The sequence below is a fragment of the Cydia pomonella genome, chromosome 25, assembly GCF_033807575.1.
Source record: "Cydia pomonella isolate Wapato2018A chromosome 25, ilCydPomo1, whole genome shotgun sequence".
Classification (NCBI taxonomy): domain Eukaryota; kingdom Metazoa; phylum Arthropoda; class Insecta; order Lepidoptera; family Tortricidae; genus Cydia; species Cydia pomonella.
The window spans coordinates 7141404-7161519 of NC_084727.1; the positions used below are offsets into that span (position 1 = coordinate 7141404).

The following is a 20116-nucleotide window of genomic DNA, read 5'->3' on the forward strand; positions in this document are numbered from 1 at the left end:
TGTACATTGTTTCCGTTTCTGCAACCTCTACACGATCTCAATTGCCTATTATCCAATTTTATACGGAGAACCATACATAATTAGCATTCGCGTTGCTATCTCAGAGACATAGCCGTATCATTCATTAGTCTACTTAGCTTACTTACTTACTTACTTACTTACTAGGCATTATCCACATTATGTTTCGTGTTAATTCCTCTTCTACAGACAGAATTAGACAATAATTAAAGTTTCATAATTATTTTTTAAATAAAAATAATAAAATCAAAATATTATTAACTGACAAATGGCCAAGCTGTTAGTAATTTTATTCAGTAAGTATACAAATCCTCTTTATCCACCCTTAAAATAAATTTACAAAGTAATACATATAATACACAAGGATAGAGATAAACAACAGGCGGCTTTATGTCTAAGGAACGAATTCTTCCAGACAATCTTTAGGTGAGGTAAGGTAAGGTGTTGCCTTTGAGCCATCGTAGATGTCGCTTTTTGTGGGGCTATTTCTCGAAATGCGAACTCTTTGTAACAGAGTCCTGCCCAAGCAAAGAACGCACAATAGAACAATTTAATCAAGTTGCCTCCGCCTCCGGAATCAAAATTATTACAAAAGAAACGCTTCATCCAGGTACTTGGCTGTCCCATCTTGGACCAATCTTTTGAAAATTTTATAAATACAAAATTTCAAGGCATCTTAACATCGTTTAACTAAAATTAACATACATTCGGCATATTGTATAATGAAACATTGTCTATTTGTTCCAAAATTTACATACATACTTCGCGGATCACACTTTTGGAAACATCCCAATTTGATTTCGAATTTGGACAGTTTAATTTTAGAAACCCTCACCACCGTCTTCAACATATCTTTTGGCGAAAGATCTTGGACCCAGACTAGCCTGCCCGTTAGATTGGGTGGCCTGGGCATCCGCAAAATTTCCAGCGTGGCGCTACCTGCTTTCTTGGCTTCGGTACACTGTGCTCAGAACCTTATCGGGGAAATATTAGCCCCTTCCCTTGGGGTGCTGGAGGGTGCGCACTGTTCCGAGGCCAAGAACGTATGGTCACTAACATGCCCCAACACAGACCCGCCTGTCAACCCATGTTCACAAAGGCAGTGGGACGAGCCTCTCTGTCGTCTAACAAGGACCAGCCTCCTAGAGGGACGGCACTAAGTCCGACAGATCGAGCTCGTCTCATTGCGACAGCGGAGTGGGAGTCGGGTCTGTAGTTGCAGGCACTTTCATCACCAACAATAGGAACTTTGCTGGACAACTCAACTTTCCGGTTGGCCACTTGCCTTAAAATAGGAGCATCAACCAACATGCCTCAACGGTGCCAATGCGGAGTCATATGGTAGACAACCTAGGCCACCACGCCCATGACGTTGGTGCCTTGGAGTATGGGACGGCCCCTTGTCTGGGATGCTACTTGCGTAGATACCCTGGCACCGTCGCATATTCCAGGCAAAAAGCTGAAAGCCTCAAGCGTCGCAAATATGTCAATTTGCGGCATTTGGGGTTGAAACCCTAGGGCCGTGGGGGCCCAGCGCGCGCCGCCTCTATAAGGAGATAGCAAAGCAACTTATAGAGGCTTCGGGTGACCAGAGGGCTGGCCTGTATTTTGCCCAGCGGATAAGCATTGCTATCCAGAGGGGCAATGCAGCCAGCCTTCTGGGCACCCTACCAAACGGTCTCGACTTGGGACAAATTTTTATTTATAAGTTTTTAATTTTGTGTTTCATTGTGTTTCCACCCACTTGTGTTGAAATAAATAAATATCAGCGAAGAACTCATCGATCTGTTGAGGTGAAAATTAAATTAGGAGCAGAGCGCAGTGCTCATCAGCTTCCCCAATTTGACCAAATAGCATAATTCATTTTAGATTTCATTGTCTTTCACTACTTATCAGCTAGCTAGCGGGTGCTGCCTCTGCATGAGCCCCATACACGGGCAAGGCAGCATCCGCTATGGGTTACACTTCATAAAATTGTCGAAAGGGTCTTTACGTGTTGGCTACTTGGCTTCTACTCGAACGCCTCACAAATGTCAGGGACGCCATTGCCCCGTGTACGGGGAGCTATGTCCCAACCGATATGCCTTCAAACCTTCAAGAAAAGATCGTGGTCCCATTTTACAGGCCGGCAACGTAATTACAACCCCTTTGGTGTTGCGGGTATCCGTGGGCGACGGTAATACCTTACCATTCAATCGACGATCCGTCTGCTAGTTTAAAAAATATACATACTACATACATAAACTGAAATCGTGTTCTATTTCTATTTATAAATTGAATTAATTGCAGATATCCTCGGTCGCCTTTTGCAAGTATATGGGATAAATAAATATAATGAGTGAGTGTGAGCGCATATAAAAATATAAGTATAGCGCGTCAAGTTTCAAACGAGTCAGGCGTCGAAGAGGACGCAAACGTCGCACGGCGCGGTGAGCGGCAATCAAATTTGATAGAGCGCAATGTGTGGACCCGCCTAATGGCCTTGATTTGCCGCTCGCGACAACGCACGCCGCTTTCGTCTAGTCCGCGGCCTCAGGCATTAATCTTCAGTTTCATTTTAGCTACACTCTCATACAAATCACGCCATATGACAACAAACAGCTCAAAACTTTAATGACGCTCACCGACTCAGACGACGTGGACATAATGAAACACAGCCACGGTTTGAACGACACTACCGATGTATTGGTGTCTCCAAAAGATCGGAGCAAGGTAGAAAATTTTGCCAAGTTAAGAGGAATGGGCGTTAGATGTGTAAATCATTATGGCAGGTGGGCTTTTATATTTTTTATTTATCTTTAGTTTGATACTTTATCCGTTGTTGAGATTCCACGATAATATTGCTTACCTAATGCCATTCTTCTAATTTATTTTTTGATTCCAGCTCGTCCAATCCAGTGCTACTGGAATAGTGTAGACAGCCAATCCAGTGCTGGATTAAACGTTAAATAGTGCGAACACGTATTGTTTTTTGTAAAATAAATAATAATACTAATTAACTAAGTCCCACATTAAGCTCAATAAGGCTTGTGTTGAGGGTACTTAGACAACGATATATATAATATATAAATATTTATAAATACTTAAATACATAGAAAACACCCATGACTCAGGAACAAATATCCATGCTTATCACACGAATAAATGCCCTTACCAGGATTTGAACCCGGGACCATCAGCTTCGTAGGCAGGGTCACTACCCACTAGGCCAAACCGGTCGTCAAAAATTCACTGGATGATGAAAACGACCGGAATTATGCCTGGTTGAATTTATTCTAGTGGCATTTCAGTCCAGTGATCGAATCCAGCGCTGGAATGCTACTGGAATAATGTGAACCGGCACTGGAATATAATCATTCCAGTACAGTTACTGAAATGATGGTCTACTTTTCATTCCAGCTCGACTAATCCAGCGCCACTGGAATTATGCAGACCGTCAATCCAGTGCTGGATTAAATATTAAACAGTGAAAACGTATTGTTTTTTTTTTGTATTAGTCTCCATTCATTCACTGGATGATGAAAATGACTGACATTAATGTAAACGATTCGATCCAGTTCAGCGCTGGATTCGATCACTGAACTGGAATGCTACTGGAATATATGTGAACGGGGCATAATGTAAACGATATGACGCAGTCCAGCACTGCGGCTGTATCATGGTCGCATTTTTTCACTTGTCATGACATGCATCACTTTCGCACGTACATCCTTGTTAGAACATGACGGACATGATGACAGATGATATAAAACCGACCATCTTAGTCCTACTGATTTCGATCACTGAACTGGAATGCTACTGGAACAGATGTGAACGGGGCAACAATCCAGTCAGTGGACTGGAATGCTGACTGCAATGAGTATATTCCAGTGCCAGTTCACATTATTCCAGCAACATTCAAGTGCTGGATTTGATGACAGGATTGGAATGCTATTGGAATAGATGTAAACGGGGCATTTTTCAGGTATTTTGATAAGGAGGTGGCACTGATAAGACAACACGACAAGTACCAGTCATTACAATATAATTCCTACCAAGATGTAAGTATTCTATTAAATTCCGTTGTAATAATGAACATCATATTTAATGGACAAAGATTACAAAAAATAAGTTAGTCAAAATATAACATATAAGTACCATTTACTGTTACCATGTACGTTACAAAAGGAAACCCTAACGATGTAATGATAACGAATGGAGTTACCACTGTTTCTTTGCTTATATAACTTTTGTATCTCTATGGCCTACATCCACACTTCCCGATTTCGGCCCCGAAATCAGTCCACATTTTGGGACTGATATCAGTTTTCGTTTCACGGAATATCAGCACATCGTTAACAATATTAAAAATGTTAAAAAATACTTTGTCTCTCATTGCCAAAAATGTTCAAAGTTTGATATTTTTGCATATGAATTATTTTTTACATTTCAAATATTGTAAAAGATTGTAAACGATGTGCTGATATTTGATGAAACGGAATAATATGCTTTCTCGGACCTGAAATCGGGTCTGATATCAGGCAGGCCTGATAAAGTGTGGATGTAAATGGCACTTTAGTCGAATAAATTCAATTTTTCGCTCAAATTATAGATATCAAATCACTTAAAATCTCTCGCCAAAGAAAATCGCCGCTATGTACAACTACAGAATCTTGGAAGGAGCTACGAAGGTCGAGTCGTGACCCTGATCAAGATCTCCGCTAACCGTAGAGCCCGGAATCCTATCATTTTTATAGACGCAGGTAAGTACCTTGAGTAAGACCAAACTAACTCTGCAGCACAATAATTTGACAACCACGTAAAAAATATATGTATACATGGAAATGTTTCTTAGCCGTCGAGGGCCTTCCACACTCGTGCGCGAATCGAGGCGCGAAGCCGCGAACGCGAGTGTGGAGGGGCCTCGCGTTGATTTCGCAGATTGTTCACGCCTTCGCGCCTTATTCCCCGTTTTTTGTCGGTATTTGGCCCGCGTCAAAGGAGACGCGAAGCGCGAACTTGCAAGACTCCACACTCGCGATCGCTTCGCGCTGCGATTCGCTCACGAGTCAGTTAATCTGTTAACTGTCATAACCTTCTATGGCGGCTACTTGGTTATTGGGTGCGAACTTGATCAACCAAAAATCAATTTGACAGTTCCCAGTTTGAACCAGTGCCTTGCCGTAAACTAAATCCGATCAGCTGACGCTTCGGCGCCATCTTGCCGCGAACTAAACTGCGAAATTTATTTGTTGCCCGCCATAAACAATACAAAAACTTTAGAATTCACAAAATCAGCTTACTGTGTGTAAAAAATTGATTTTTTGACCGAAGCGTAGCGTAGGTCTACGTTTTGACTCGCGCAATCTGCTTTCGTATGTCCGGATGTTCTCCTCTACAGGTCGCAATTCTCAACCGATTCGCGTGAAATTTTGCGACCATATTCTATGATCAAATAGAATTTTTTTGTCGATCCAGTTTTTGTAATTTTTTCAAAATGGCAGAGTCATGGTACGTCGCGCCTAAACAAATAGCCGTATCGATATCATAAGAGTTTCCTCCTTGTGAGACATGGTTACAGAGTGATTTGCGAGAAATTCAGATATTTTAGAACGCTGGTTTAGGGGGTATTTAGATATTTAGATTTTACTCGAGAATAAGTAGCCTAATTTCACCGTGTTACATATATCCATTCATGGCTCAATTGGTATACACTAGCTTTACAATCATGAGGTTCCGGGCTCAAATCCCGAACAATAAAATCTTTTTTGTTTTTTTTTTGCACTTTAATTTCCTATTTTTTATTGACTAAGCTTTGTAACAGGGAGAGAGAAGAGGACCCTGGATCTATTCCCTGAATTGTAACATTTTGTATTTTTTTTGTATTTAAATTTCGTATTGTTGATCAAGCGACCACGAAGCGCGAGAAAAGCGTATTCGTTTCAGTTTTATTGTCTGAACTTTTTTTATAGCCGTTAAAGTTCAAGGAGACGGACAGTTGCGCAGGCGAAAACGGGTTCATTTAAAAAAAAAAATCTGAGCAGTTTTTGCATTTGGATTAATTTATCAACTTTGGCTTTGCTATAGAGACGTAGTTGTAGATTGGAATATTGATATTATATTAGGAATAGAAGTTTAAACGTAAATGTATGTTATACTGCTTTAATAAAAAAAAAATATATATCATAGCTAAAAGAGGGAAACGGTTTTCTAACATATTTGTGCAGTCGCCGCAGAAAGTTTCGGTACGGTTCGTGGCATTCTTTTAGAAAATTTAGGTGCATATAGATTACTAAGTTGCAGGAACACATTATATGTATATCTTCTGTTGATATTTTAGTCAAGGTATTCGATGTAGCAAAATGATGTTTTAGTGGATTAAATTGCCAAATCCTATAGAGATAAAACACTACAGAGTGAAGCTCTGATGGCCCTTCTTCTGCCGACGAAGATGGAGGTGGTTCTACTTTTACCATTCAGGGGATGACCGACTAACTGTGGGCGTTTGGAAACGGGAAAGGGAGTATTTTCTCTTTTCTTCCCATTTTGTAGGCGTTGGCAAAGAGAATTTGAAATGGAGGTGGATTGTCAAACAAAATTTTGTTGCTACAGTAAAATTGCTGCTATATCTTTCGACACATGATAAAAATTTGTAGAACGCCATTTGACTTTCCTTTCCTTGATGATCTTTTTGATCCTTATTCGTTTACTAATATATGTTATAATTGTTAAAGACCTAAAGTGGCGCCATCTAATAGATTAAAGGCCAAATGTTTGACAGCATCGTTTCGAGTGATGGCACCATAACGTTCCAAAAGTTTTAATCATGTGTCCAAAGATGGCAGTAAATTAACGTGTCTACAAAGTTTTCTTAGTTAATAATTAATGAAAATTCCTTTTCCGTGCGGGCTTTTTAAATTCTAATAGGTATACGAAAAAGTATCTATAAAAAATTAAGAGCAATTAACATTATTTAGAGGTCGCTATAAATGAAACAATACTGCTATACAAAATAGTATGAAAATAAATTGACCCATCAATAATTCTGCTTTGAAAATGTCTTTAAGGGCTCTTTATTCATTTTATTTATTATTTATAAGTATGCTAAAAAAGATGGCGATCGTTTTTTTTGTTTTAGGTAACTTTGCATTTTTTTATTTGTATGAGGATGTTGCAAATCACAAAATCATAGCGACAACCTAATCATTCGCAAATGAGTTCAAATTTGGCACATAGATTACTGTTCTATAAAGGGAGCCATGTGAAGATAAAACCCTTTCAACTTTTTTCTACATACAAAGTTGGACCATCCTATTCGATAATTATGTTTTTTTGTCAATTTAGTTTTTATAAATTCTTCTAAACAGCGGAGCCTTACATTTATTCAGTTTTAAGGGCTCCTCTACACGATGGCTCAGCGTAGGCCAATCTAAGGGACGCAGCTATGCGGTGAAATGAGATAGCAATATCACTTGCTCCGCAATCACCGCTATCTAACGCAGTGGTTCCTAACCTTGTCAGTTCTGCCACCCCTATGACTAACTAGGGAACCCGATTTTACCCCTACTCCCAATAAATATCAATATTCTTTCTTACAGGTCTAATTTCTGTTATATTTAATTGAGCTTATTACCTCCGTAAAATACCAGATTTACCCCTACGGGGGTAATTACCCCCAAGTTAGGAACCGCTGCTCTAACGCATAAATGCGCCTCTAAAACTTGCCTACGCTGGGCCATCGTGTAGAGGAGCCATAAGCTATGCTCGCGAGGTCTACAGCTCACAGAGCTACTAGTTTGTAATTGCGTAATGAATTTACCACACTAGTGCGACTTTTTATTTTTATTGTATCTTTACCTGTCCCTTATGTACAATAAAGTGTTTACATACATACATACAATTAGCACATTACGTATATGTCTAAAATTTAAAGGGCCATATTGTATAATTGTACCTATACTGTTAAACGTTGTACTATACACGTGCGAATAGGTAATTCCCAACTCGTATTAATTGAAAACACTCCCTTCGGTCGTCTTTTAATTTATCACCAGTCGTTGCAATTTCCTATTTTCCGCACTTGTATCGTAAATAACTATTACAGTACATAAGGTGCTACTGTACCGCACTAGTGCGACAATTAGCATTTAGCACATTACGTAACTATGTCTAAAACTCAAAGGGCCATATGTACCAACTGTAAAACGTTGTACGATACGTGTGCGCTGTATTTCGCACTTGTATCGTAATGTACTAATGTGAATAATGACTCGTTTCATAATTTTAGTTCGAAAGGATTGTACCTATACTGAAAATAAAACATTACCATTAAGTAGGTACTTTTTCTAGGTGCCCATGCAAGAGAGTGGGCGGCCCCAGCATTTGCAATGTACATAATCGATCAGTTAGTGATGGCGGCAAAGAAACCGACCTACGAAACGGAGTGGCTGCTCGGCTTGGACTGGTACATACTGCCCGTGGTCAACCCTGACGGCTATGAGTACTCGAGATCGGACCCTGACGTGAGAACCTATTGATAATTCTACCGTCACGTTACGAAGCATGTCTATGATAAGCAGGAAATACGTTAGAGCAGGGAGAGGAAACTAAAGCGCCCGGGCTTTCTCGGTTCCGTTCGGCTCGACATTGCTCCGAGCAATTGTTAGGGTTGGCACAACTTGATGTCCCTTTGCAAGCACAACCACAGATAAGATAATTATATGAATTTTGACAACACTAAATATCCGAAAGGGATAGTTCCATACATTAGAAAGGGACAACATGATTAGTAAGTTTCCTTTCTGTACGGTAGTACTATTATTTATTCCGTGGTTAGAGTTAGACCAAGATACTGCTTTGTAGGGATTTTGATAGCATAGGCTGTGAAAGTTTAAGTTATACGTCATAATTACATAGAAGTTTGACGTATAAAATTACACTTGTTCAGTTTAAATATACTTTATTCATGTAGGCTATGGAAGGTAGAGGCAAGGAACAGAAACTCCTTAGGCAGAATTGTTGCAAAAGTATTCAGCTGTCAGCTATAAATAATAATTTCCAATCTCTCCAGAGTAGCGCTAGAATAGCTAAGAACCTAGGCGTTATTGACGGAGTGAAATGCGCTGTCTATGATTAGATTTTTTTCTCAAGTATTCTAGGTATTGTAGCGCCACCTATTTATGGTTTTTTATCGGACACTTTTTGGTATATGGAGAATTTGTTCCTTGCCTCTACCATCCATAATGTAGGCCTAGCAACAAGGGCTTATGAGTAAGACAGTATTAAATAGAATTATCTTGAGCTAATTATCAGAGCAATTTATTGATGTAAATATTATTCCATAATACTATTAAATTATAATACAGATCAAATTTAATACTAAGAATTTCACAAAATGTAGTCAAACATAAAAAAAAAACAATTGTATAAAAAATACTAGTCTAGAATGTTTCTACAATAAATTCTAAATGTAAAACCATTAAAAAAATAAAAAAAACTAAGGAAGTACATAGCATACATTGGAATATCCATTTCATCATCATTATTCAAATATAATAAATAATTATCCCATGTTTTATCATTCATGTAGTCTTGTGTGGTATAATAAGCTTTAGAAATAAGTTTACGCTTTACATGATTCCTAAATTTATTAATTGATAATTCAGTAATATGGTTTGGAAGTTTATTATAAAATCTTACACAATTACCCATGAATGTTTTTTTTTTATTGCACGGTCTATGCCATCAAAATCGCTGCAGAGTTATCTTGGAATAACTCTACATACTTTATTAGCAATATTTGATCACTGATTGATTCTTTGTGTATCAAGTACATCTCGAGCTCGCTAATGACCTAAACTCAACTTGTCTTTATATTTCCGTCGATGAATTCCTTTGGCTTCTTCCTTACAACCAGCGATTGATAAAAATGTTTTTCCAGTACATATGGTGCTACTTTACCGCACTAGTGCGAAAATTAGCATATTACGTTACTGTGTCGAACATTTAAAGGGCCATATGTACTGTAAAACGTTGTACGATACATGTGCGAATAGGTAATTCGCAACTCGTGTCGATTTAAAACACTCATGTTTTGAATTTCCTATTTTTCGCCCTTGTATCGTAATGTACTATTTTCGTTCGCTGCTTACAACTGCATCATTCTATCCGTATCATGTCAGCATGATTTTGCATAGTGTGCATTTAGCCATTTAAAAAAAGTTTTAACGATGGTAGACTGTTTGTTGTAAGCGATCCTAAGTGTGCACACGAAGGAACGCCTGAGCCGCGTCCATAAAGCAATGTAAAATGTATGCGAGCGGCTTCATTGCATGCTGTTCAAATCCCTTGGAATCTTGACGATACATGCTCAGCTGGACGTTCGCCACTGTGGCCGTACTTTAAAGCTGCTAATCATACTAAAATTACTTATTTTTTCACAGAATCGTATGTGGAGAAAATCAAGATCGAAAACATGGAGGGAGGAATGCCTCGGGGCAGATATCAATCGAAATTACGACTTCATGTGGGGCTACCGCGGCGCTTCCTTCGATCCCTGCAACTTCCAAACATACGTTGGTGAAAAAGCCTTCTCTGAGCGCGAAACGAGACTAGTTCGCAAAGTAATGAATTCTAACTCCAAACGTATCAAGCTGTATATATCTATACACTCATACGGGGATTACTTTCTTTATCCTTGGGGTTTTACAAGTAGTTATTTCCCAGATGAATGGGAGAAGTTCCATCGTCTTGCGCAATTGTATTCTATGGCTGCGGTAAAAGCAGGAGGGCGACCGTTTAGAGTCATGAGCGCTGGGCAATTGTACCCAGCTGCCGGAGGAAGCGATGACTACGCCTTTGCAGTGGAAAAGATTCCATATGCGTACACTTTGGAAATTACTAACGGCTACCAATTCAACTTTCCAGAGGGGCTGTTACACACTGTTCTGCCACAGTACTACGAAGGTTTAAAAGTTATGGCTGAAGAAATTAAACGGGAATTTCCCAATAGTGGCTGAAACATATTTTTTTCTGTTTTTGTAACTATACGATCTAAATTGGGAACACATGATGCAAACATCCATCTCCTTCTGCCGCATAAGCACAGAATAAATAATAGTACTCCCGTACAGAAATTACACTTCCTACAAAACTGAACTTTGACAGCGTTTCCGGGAAGAATTATGTTGTCCCTTTCTAATGTATAGAACTACCCCTTATAGCACTATCCCTTTCGGCCATTTAGGGTTGTGAAAATTCAAGTCATTATCTATAATAATTGCTTGGAGCAATGCTGAGCCGAACGTGCTGCAAGAATATAAAAACCAAACCCCATTTTAAGCTAATTTTAATAAAGAAAAATAAAATTAATAAACAAATGAGAATATACATTACATAAATCTGACTGATTGTTATAATATAGTATATATTATATATAGGGCGTGCATTATTATAATATAATAATGACTTGTTTACCAAAGTCGGAGCTTACGATCTTCTTTCTTGAATCGAACGCCGTCACGTTTCGCGAGGCGAACAACCTCTTCTCTGATTTGATGCCCTGATACATCTAAGCTAGAATCACGTCATAAATCGTCACTTGTCGCCGTTATATCGCCATTAGGTCGTTATTATGTCGCTGTTATGTCACTGTTATGTCGCTTATGTCGCCAGTATGTCACTGTTATTTCGCTAGTCGCTGTTATGTCGCCAATACGTTGCTGGTCGCTAATATGTCGCCATTAGGTCACTAGTAGCTATTATATCGCCAATACATCGCTAGTCGCTGTTATGTCGCCAATACGTCGCTAGTCGCCAATATGTCGCTATTATGTTGCTAATACGTCGCTAATAAGTCGCCGTTATGTGGCCAATACGTCGCTAGTCGCTAATATGTCGCTAGTCGCCAATATGTCGGTACTAAAGAGTATAAGGCCTGTGAGGGCTGGTGGGATTCATTCATTCTTCAACCTTCGGACTGGCAGTATCTCTGGCTTTTGGGTAGGTGAAGTTTCTCTACTATTCTTTCTATTTGTTTGTGTTTGCTAGGAATTATCCCGGTAAATTGAAACTTGTAAATAGGGTTGTTTCCATTTTTTTGAAACGCGTGTATTACGTTCTATATTAACTAAAAGTTGCCCTAAAATTCAACTTTTATATTAAAAACGGCTTTAAATATGTTAAATTAACAAAATATATTTTGACAGATGCTTTCGCGCCCAAAACGCTCTTTGAAAATTGTGTGACATCACAGTTTACGGTTTGACACATAACTACATACACACGTAGAACATACGAACTGTCAACTGACATTTGTCATTTGTTGTTTATCGCGTAACTCTCAACAGTGTCAATCCGCGAGTTGTGACGTCATCAGAATCGACACGAGTTGTGCGTGTTGTTCGCGGATGATGCCACTATACTTTTTACAGGGGATACTCGTATACACAACATACCTCATATGGAACAAAATATTAATTAAACCCTTAAAAAAGTAATAGATTGGCTTCACACACAAAATCTTAAAGTCAACTTGAATAAAACTAAATATATCCATTTTAGGAATTATAAAACAACTTCCATAGAATTAAATATCAAGGAAGGAGGAACGACAATAGAAGAAGTTAGTAATATACATTTCCTGGGTGTTACTATTGATACTTTTCTTAACTGGAAAGAGCATATTACTAATAATGAATTAATAATTTAATTTCTAGCCAATGTTATGCTTTGTCAATCTTATCGGGCACATGCTCCGAAATCATTGTTAAAAATTCTTACTTTGGAAATGTTTTTCCACTGCTTACCTACGGAATTCTTTTTTGGGGAAATTCTGTAGATGTACAAAGCACTTTTCTTTTACAAAAGAGATGCGTACGTACTATATACCGTATGTATAGCGAGCAATCGCTTCGAAAGGTATTTAAAGACAAACGGATACTCACTCTTACGGGTATTTATGTACTTGAACTCTTGTCTTTTCGTTAAGAATAATTTTGAATATTTTGCTAAAAAGTCTTTATTAAGAGATAATCTAAGGGAAAAATACAAGTATAACCTAGTGTGTCCAAAAGCAAATAACACATTGTACTACAAAAGCGCCTTCTTCACTTCCATACGTGTATTTAATGGCCTACCTAATTATATTAAAATGTTGGATTGTAATAAATTTGATTCAATTAAAACGGTTTCTTACAGAAAACGTATTTTATAGTTTAAACGAGTTTTTCGAAGCGATGGAAGTGCCATACGTGTTAGATACTAAGTTATATAGTTGTTATCTATTTTTAAGGCTATACATAGTACGCTCGAAACGAGCAACTGTTGATACATACTTTAAATTTTACACCTTTATGTACACAGTTTACAATAAATAAATTAGTTAGTTACTTACTATCTTTCTGCCGTTGTCTTCTATACAGAACAACGGGAATCAAAGGATTTAAGTTCATTGTGTTGCCTCTTATGAGGGAAGATTAGCTTTGCGATACTAGAGAAATACTTAACGGTATTTTCTCTATGAAATTCCATTTGGGCAGAAAACGTTTTCCACGAAGTAAATGTTAACAAATCACTTTGATTATGATGTCGATCGGTCCAACATATATTCTAGGTTTATAGGTTTCGCTTTTTTAATAAAAATAAAGGTATTGAAAATTAAAAAAAAAAAACGAAAACCATGTAAACCTAGTTTTTTATTGTGTCAATAAAATACTAAAAAATCATGGAGAATGGAATATATTTAGAAGTGGAAAAACGTTTTCTCTTTTTAACCGACTTCAAGATTTCAAAAGGTTATTTATTCGGTTGTTTTTTTTTTAATTCATTATTTCATAACTTCGTCATTTCAAAATTTTTTTGATTGAATCTATATATGTACAGATTGGTCCCGTTTTTGTCAAAACTCAGTTCTGATGATGGGATCTATGAGGAATCGAGGGAATTCTTCAAATGTGAAAGGCATACATATAGAGATTTTTTATATTTTCATCACCAAATCAAGCATTTACATTTAAAAAGTGACATTTGATGAAGTGGAACTGCTGATGCTGATCAGAATGGAACTCTTCAAGGACGCAAAGTTCTCGCTTGGCGATTTGTCGTCTTCCTTATGTTTGTTATGCAATAGTACATTACGATACAAGTGCGAAAAATAGGAAATTCGAAACGAGTGGTGATAAATTAAAACACGACTGAAGGGAGTGTTTTAAATCGATACGAGTTGCGAATTACCTATTCGCACATGTATCGTACAACGTTTTACAGTACATATGGCCCTTTAAGGTCTTAGCACACTATTACAACTCAACAGCCACTCGACTCAAAATTAAATATTGAAATTAAAGCCTTATCTTGTATGTCCTACAGTACAAGTTTAACATTTAGGTAACTGTCGGGTGGTCTACGCGTCGTCCACGCGTCGTCCACTAAGCTGAACCAAAAGTGAGTTGAGTTGGTGTGGAATTGATATAGTGTGCGAAGACCTTTAAATGTTCGACACTGTAACGTAATATGCTAATTTTCGCACTAGTGCGGTAAAGTAGCACCATATGTACTGTAAATTAGGTTTTCGAGACAATTTTTTGTCAAGTGCGAGATCTGATGGTAGAATCTATGAGGAATCGAGGGAACTCTTCAAATGTAAAAGGCATACATACAGTGATTTTTGTATTTTCATCACCAAATCCAACATTTCCATTTAAAACTGATCATTGAGAACTGCTGATGCTGATCAGGATGGAACTCTTCAATGACGCATAGTTCACGATTGGCGATCAAGTAGTAGTAAATTAGATTTTCAAGACATTTTTTAATATAATGTAATAATCTTTCTTTCACCGGTCTCACTCATTGAAGTCGGTTCGTGGTCTTCTCTCTTAAGCCACAGTGGTGTGTATGTGAGGTTTAAAGATAAAATGCATAGTTTAACTTATCAGTATATTATCTAAATTAATTGAAGTATATCAAGATACATAACTATAAATATTTCTTAAAATCTTAATAAAGAAACGGACTACCAGCTAACACTAGCGTTAATTTAATACAGCATTCATTCCCAAGTTTTAAGTAAGAAATGAAAAAATATGAAAATCGTCCGTAAAAAAATGCATCCAGGATCAAACAAAAAAATACTTCTATGGACAAAACGTTAAAATTATCGCCCCGTATACAAATATATATCCCTTTTTCAAGTATTAAAAAAGTGTATCCCGCCTGTAAGGTTTCGGTGCACTCCAAAAACGAGCTTTTGATTTTCTTCACTTTATTGTATAGATAGATAGACATATGAGTTACTATAAAAATCTGCACAACATGAAATAATCTGTGGGTTTTTAACCTCATTAAAAAGGAATGAATGCTATTAGTTAAATCAAATGGCGTTCATACATGCGTCAACACATTTTGAAACAAAATAAGCTTCTTTTGTTGACCATAATTAATAGCTTCTGTGTATTATAAGCAAAGATTCACTGAATGTATACATAAGAAAAGTCTTATTCAATTCGCGCTCCGTACAGTCAGGTCTGAAAATATCGATACGAAAATATGTATACACTACCTTAATATAAGGGCAATAAAGTCGTGTATAGATATTTTTGTCACTTTTTTCGTTTCAATATTTTCAGAAGTGACCGTACACCATGTTACTTGGGTTTTCAAAAATTCTCAAAATGTATAGTGCCGTGCAGCGCCATCTACAGCTGGCAATCTCGGAGAACAATTAGGTAAAAAATAACTTATACAATCAATGAATCCTTGAAATAAGTCACAATGAACCTTATAGTTGTGGGTTACGCTAGTACTGTAGGTTTAGAAATAGAACATTATACAATAAGAAAAAACATTGACAGCAAAACACATTGTTGTTACGTCTATCCATATTTATAATAACAAAGAAAAATAACTTGAACAATTGAAGGGATGTTTACAAAAACAATATAACTGACTACGCTGGTTGACACCTGAAACGATTAACAATGTTCTTAAAATAGTTTAAACCGCTCTAAGCAGTTATGTAGTTTCTGTAAACATCCCTTCAATTTATAGTGAATAAAATTATATAATACTTATTGAACAAATTGTTCAATGGTAGGTAAGGTAGTATGTACTTTTAGCTACTGTCAACTCGATCTCTAGCGGCCCGCCATACGAGAAAAATTGGCTAGGTATATCTCTAATTTGAATCAATAGTATAAAATAATATAATTTATTTTGTTTACAAATCGAACGAAACAAATCATTTAATTTTATTGCAGGTAATTAGTTCTAGTATTAAGACTCTACGGGACGCTAGAGGATAATGTTCGTTGGTGACCACAAAGTTGATAGATATTTATCTATGCCTCATAAGTGGGTATCTTTCATAGTTCTCTCCGCGACCATATTCTTGTATTTATATTCCATATACTGAAATGACAATTCGATCGCCCCCGGTGGACTCCGGCCGCAGGCCGCTGGCACACGAGTATGTATGCTTTGCGCGCTCCTACAATACACTATAGGTATTCGGATAATTCCACGAGACTGTAACGTCAGTTACCAATTTTTTTGTGTGATCTTGCATTAACTAAGCAAATTTAAGTATCCAGATATCTACCTGTAGGGCTACGCCAGACATACAGACACTTAAATTTGCTTAATTAATGTAAGAACACGCGAAAGAAGTGGTAACTGACGTTACAGTCTCGTGTATTTCGGAGCGCCCTTCGCGCGCTCCTATATACAGGCGCCTGCGGCGAGCTGCGCCCTACACACTATAGATCGGGCGAAGCCCGGCATTCGGAGCGCCCACCGCGCTCTCCTACATACCTATAGGGCGTCTTCGGCATTCTACATACTATAGGTCAGGCGATTCGGAGCGCCCTTCGCGCAGTCCTACTTACAGCGGCGCCCTATAAACCAATAGGTCGGGCAAAGCCCGAAATTCGGGCTGATCTGTCCTTTTAGTACAAAATCATGATAGTAAGTTGATACTTAAATCAAATCATAATTTTCTAATTTAGGATATAAAAGCAGGGCTTAAAGAAAACCGTTGTAGCGTAAACCACTTTAACTATCAATGACAACGGTGTAGGTGTAGTGTCTACTATAGCCATTAAATGTTAAAACTGTGCTTTATAATCGCCTTCAGCATCAATAATATTCTGCAAACGTTGCCTCATAGAACCCACCAAACTCATACATAACTCTGTCCCTCTATGAGATTCCCACAACTCTGCTACATGCTGTTTCAAAGACGAATAATCTTTAACTTTCTCCACATCCCATGCCCTGACTATCTTATCCCAAACATCATGTATAGGATTCAAGTCTTGGGATTTAGGCGGTAAAGCTATTTCGACAAGATTCTCCTGTTTTTTAATCCATTCTCGTACAAACCTGGATCTATAGGACGCTGCGCCATCTTGGACAAATTGGAGCGGTAAAGTTTGAATGACAGGAGAGGCTGTGGGTATCATAACATCTTGTAGAATACCTATATAATCATTAGCCGTCAATCTGCTTTTCACATCAGTTATATGTCCAGTACCTCCAGCAGAAATCCAGGCCCAGAAGCTCATAGTTAAACCTACGCTTTTGAAGTTTAAACGATTTTTCTTTTTCCTTCCTAAAGAAATTTTCCCATCTAAGCAATTAACAGTTATAATGTCAATGAAAATAGCATTGGAGAAGTCGTAGTTTAAATATTTTTTTGCGAAGTTGAGACGCTGGGTCTTGTGTCTTGGGGACAGGATGACTTTGCGGACGGGGGTCTTTTGAACCCCTAGATCGTGGAGGCGCCGGCGGATGGTGGAAGCTGAGACGGAGAAGTTTTGCGCCAAGTCTGATGTGGTGATGCGACCTCCCTCCTGAAAAGGAAGAAATAAATGATAACTTTCGGTTTCCTTGAGTCGTTTAACAGGCGGCTTAGTGATTTAACTTGCCCTGTTAGTATGTATGGGACAAATCTTGCAAGTTAAATTTGACCCACTTCCCGGTTTCCGATGAAGCTGAACATTTGCATACATATGTAAGTCGGGTGACAATGCAATATTGTGGTACCATCGAGCTGATCTCATGATGGAGACAGGAGGTAGCCATAGGAAATCTGTGATAAAACAACGCAACGTTATTGTGTTTGGGGTTTTTAGAATTGTCTCGATGAGTATTAGTTGCATGTGGAAAAAAACTAAACTCCACACTCCCACAACTAAACTAAATCCTCCTAAATCCTAGAGTCGGCGTAACTAAATCCCACAGACTTCGCTGGCTCGGTCACCTACTCAGAATGGGGGAGGATCGCGCAGTCAAGGAAGCGTACTTGGGGCGACCAACCGGCCGTCGACCGATCGGGCGCCCCAGGTACCGCTGGTGTGATGTCGTGGAGGCGGACCTGCGTCGGCTGAATGCCAATTCATGGCAGGACACCGCGCTGGATCGGGGCAGGTGGCGTTCTCTCGTTTCGGAGGCCAAAATTCTTTTTGGGTCGCTGAGCCAAAGTAGTTAGTGGAAAAAAAATTACAATCAGCGATAAAAGCCTGTACAAAAAATTAAATCTTTGCCAAAAACTTATTTTCTAACTTTAGAAATACACGTCTGTTTAAAACAACTGAAAATACCTACTTTTGGGTTTCAGTTTTATAATAGAATAGAAGCAGAGGGAAAAAGTAAATAAACAGTTATAACCTCCAGAATAATAGTTCCCTCCTTATTATGTTTGTATTTTAGGTTTTTGCGTGAGACAAGTAATGTGTCTGCTATTTATCACTTCAAAGTGTTGAATGAAACTAGTTTTATCGCGTCACAACTCACAATACGTAATACGTATGTTCTCACAATTCCCGCCTTTAAACTCATCAACTTTAGTGTTTGGGCATACATATTTTAAATACAGAGTTATCCAGGCTTGTCTCCGAGAGAGTTAAAGAAAACGATGGCGATATCGGGTCAGCAATGAAAATCGGGATTCAATTATATATATAAAAACTTCGTTTTTGTCAGTCTAATTTAAAAGCCTCCGTGAGCTCGGCGTCGGCGAAAGCTGTTGGAGGCCAAGACTCATTGTGGGTCATCGCGCCAGCCAAGTAAGTAATTTATAAGTATAAGTAGATTCATTACCTGAACCTTCTCGACGATCATCCGGTCATCATACGCGCAAGTCTTCCTCGGCCTTCCAAATGAAACCCTATTCTTCAACACCCCCTCCGTCTCATACCGATGGCACCACAAATACACCGTGTTACGCTGAAAACAATACCTTCTTCTTTTATACCACGTCCGTGGCAAACAAGCCGGCCCGCCTGCAATTCCAGGGGTGTTATATGCGCTTTGTGAACCGTTTAGCCCTTTGACCACCAAAGACATCAACTGACGCATGAGTCTACCCAATATCAACCTTCGTGCATCCCGATAAGGTTCACGATGATGCGTCGCGCGATAGGCGTAGCGTTCAATGGGTTAAAAACCCACACACCTATTTTTTAAACCCTTTAGCCCCCATACCTGCAGTTTCTCTAAGATTTGGCGGTCGTCAAAAGCGCAGGTCTTCCTTGGACGGCCGAAGGAGACGCGATTTTTGAGCGCGCCTTCCGTGTCGTACCGATCGCACCACAGGTACACCGTTTTTCTCTAAAACCAGAGAGTACAGTTAGTACATCGTGATCGTGAGGCATATAATCCATAGATAATAAGTTGGACAAAGAGTGGGGATATCATTTATATATTTATAGACAGATGAAGAAAAAATACCTCCTCACGACACGTCCCCTTGCTTAAAAAAACTTCACTAGCTTAAATTAGATTAATTCATACGTAACTATAGAAAATAGTTGCGAGTCCAAATATAAATAAAACGTTTTTTTTTTACCTCAAGATCACGATGTAAGTGCAAAAGTAATAAAATAGTGCCGTCAATATAGTATTTAATTTCACTAGATGGCGCTCTTTGGCTCACGAGTTAAACCCATCTAGGGTGTATACGCATGGATCAACTATTTCTTGTGGCTTTCTCATTACAGCCACGAAAGCAGTCTATTAATTTAGAAGAAATGATTCTACTAACAATACTAACATGTTTAGTAAATGGTTCATTATGGAAAAACCATGACAATAATACGACAAGGGACAAGAAAAAGTTGAT

General features: G+C 38.3%; 1 protein-coding gene across 2 annotated transcripts; it reads left to right on the plus strand.

The window, feature by feature from the left end:
* The first annotated feature begins 18 nt into the window (after positions 1 to 18).
* LOC133531690 (carboxypeptidase B-like) lies at positions 19 to 11017 on the plus strand. 2 transcript variants are annotated; one of them, XM_061870059.1, is made up of 8 exons: positions 19 to 314; positions 2308 to 2356; positions 2580 to 2789; positions 3983 to 4058; positions 4610 to 4760; positions 8347 to 8519; positions 10440 to 10619; positions 10924 to 11017. In XM_061870059.1, exons 1-8 carry the CDS (start codon positions 287 to 289, stop codon positions 10966 to 10968), a joined length of 912 nt encoding a protein of 303 aa, XP_061726043.1. In that variant the 5' UTR covers positions 19 to 286; the 3' UTR covers positions 10969 to 11017. The 2 variants fall into 2 exon arrangements, with proteins under 2 accessions (XP_061726043.1, XP_061726042.1); XM_061870058.1 differs by having other exon boundaries at positions 110 to 314; positions 10440 to 11017.
* Positions 11018 to 20116: the final 9099 nt, after the last annotated feature.

Coding starts and splice junctions, on each gene's coding strand:
- LOC133531690 (XM_061870058.1), top strand. CDS start 287: ATGGCCAAGCTGTTAGTAATTTTATTCA. Junction 2,357..2,579: donor GGGATAAATAAATATAATGA/GTGAGTGTGAGC, acceptor GTTTCATTTTAG/CTACACTCTCATACAAATCA. Junction 4,761..8,346: donor TATCATTTTTATAGACGCAG/GTAAGTACCTTG, acceptor TACTTTTTCTAG/GTGCCCATGCAAGAGAGTGG.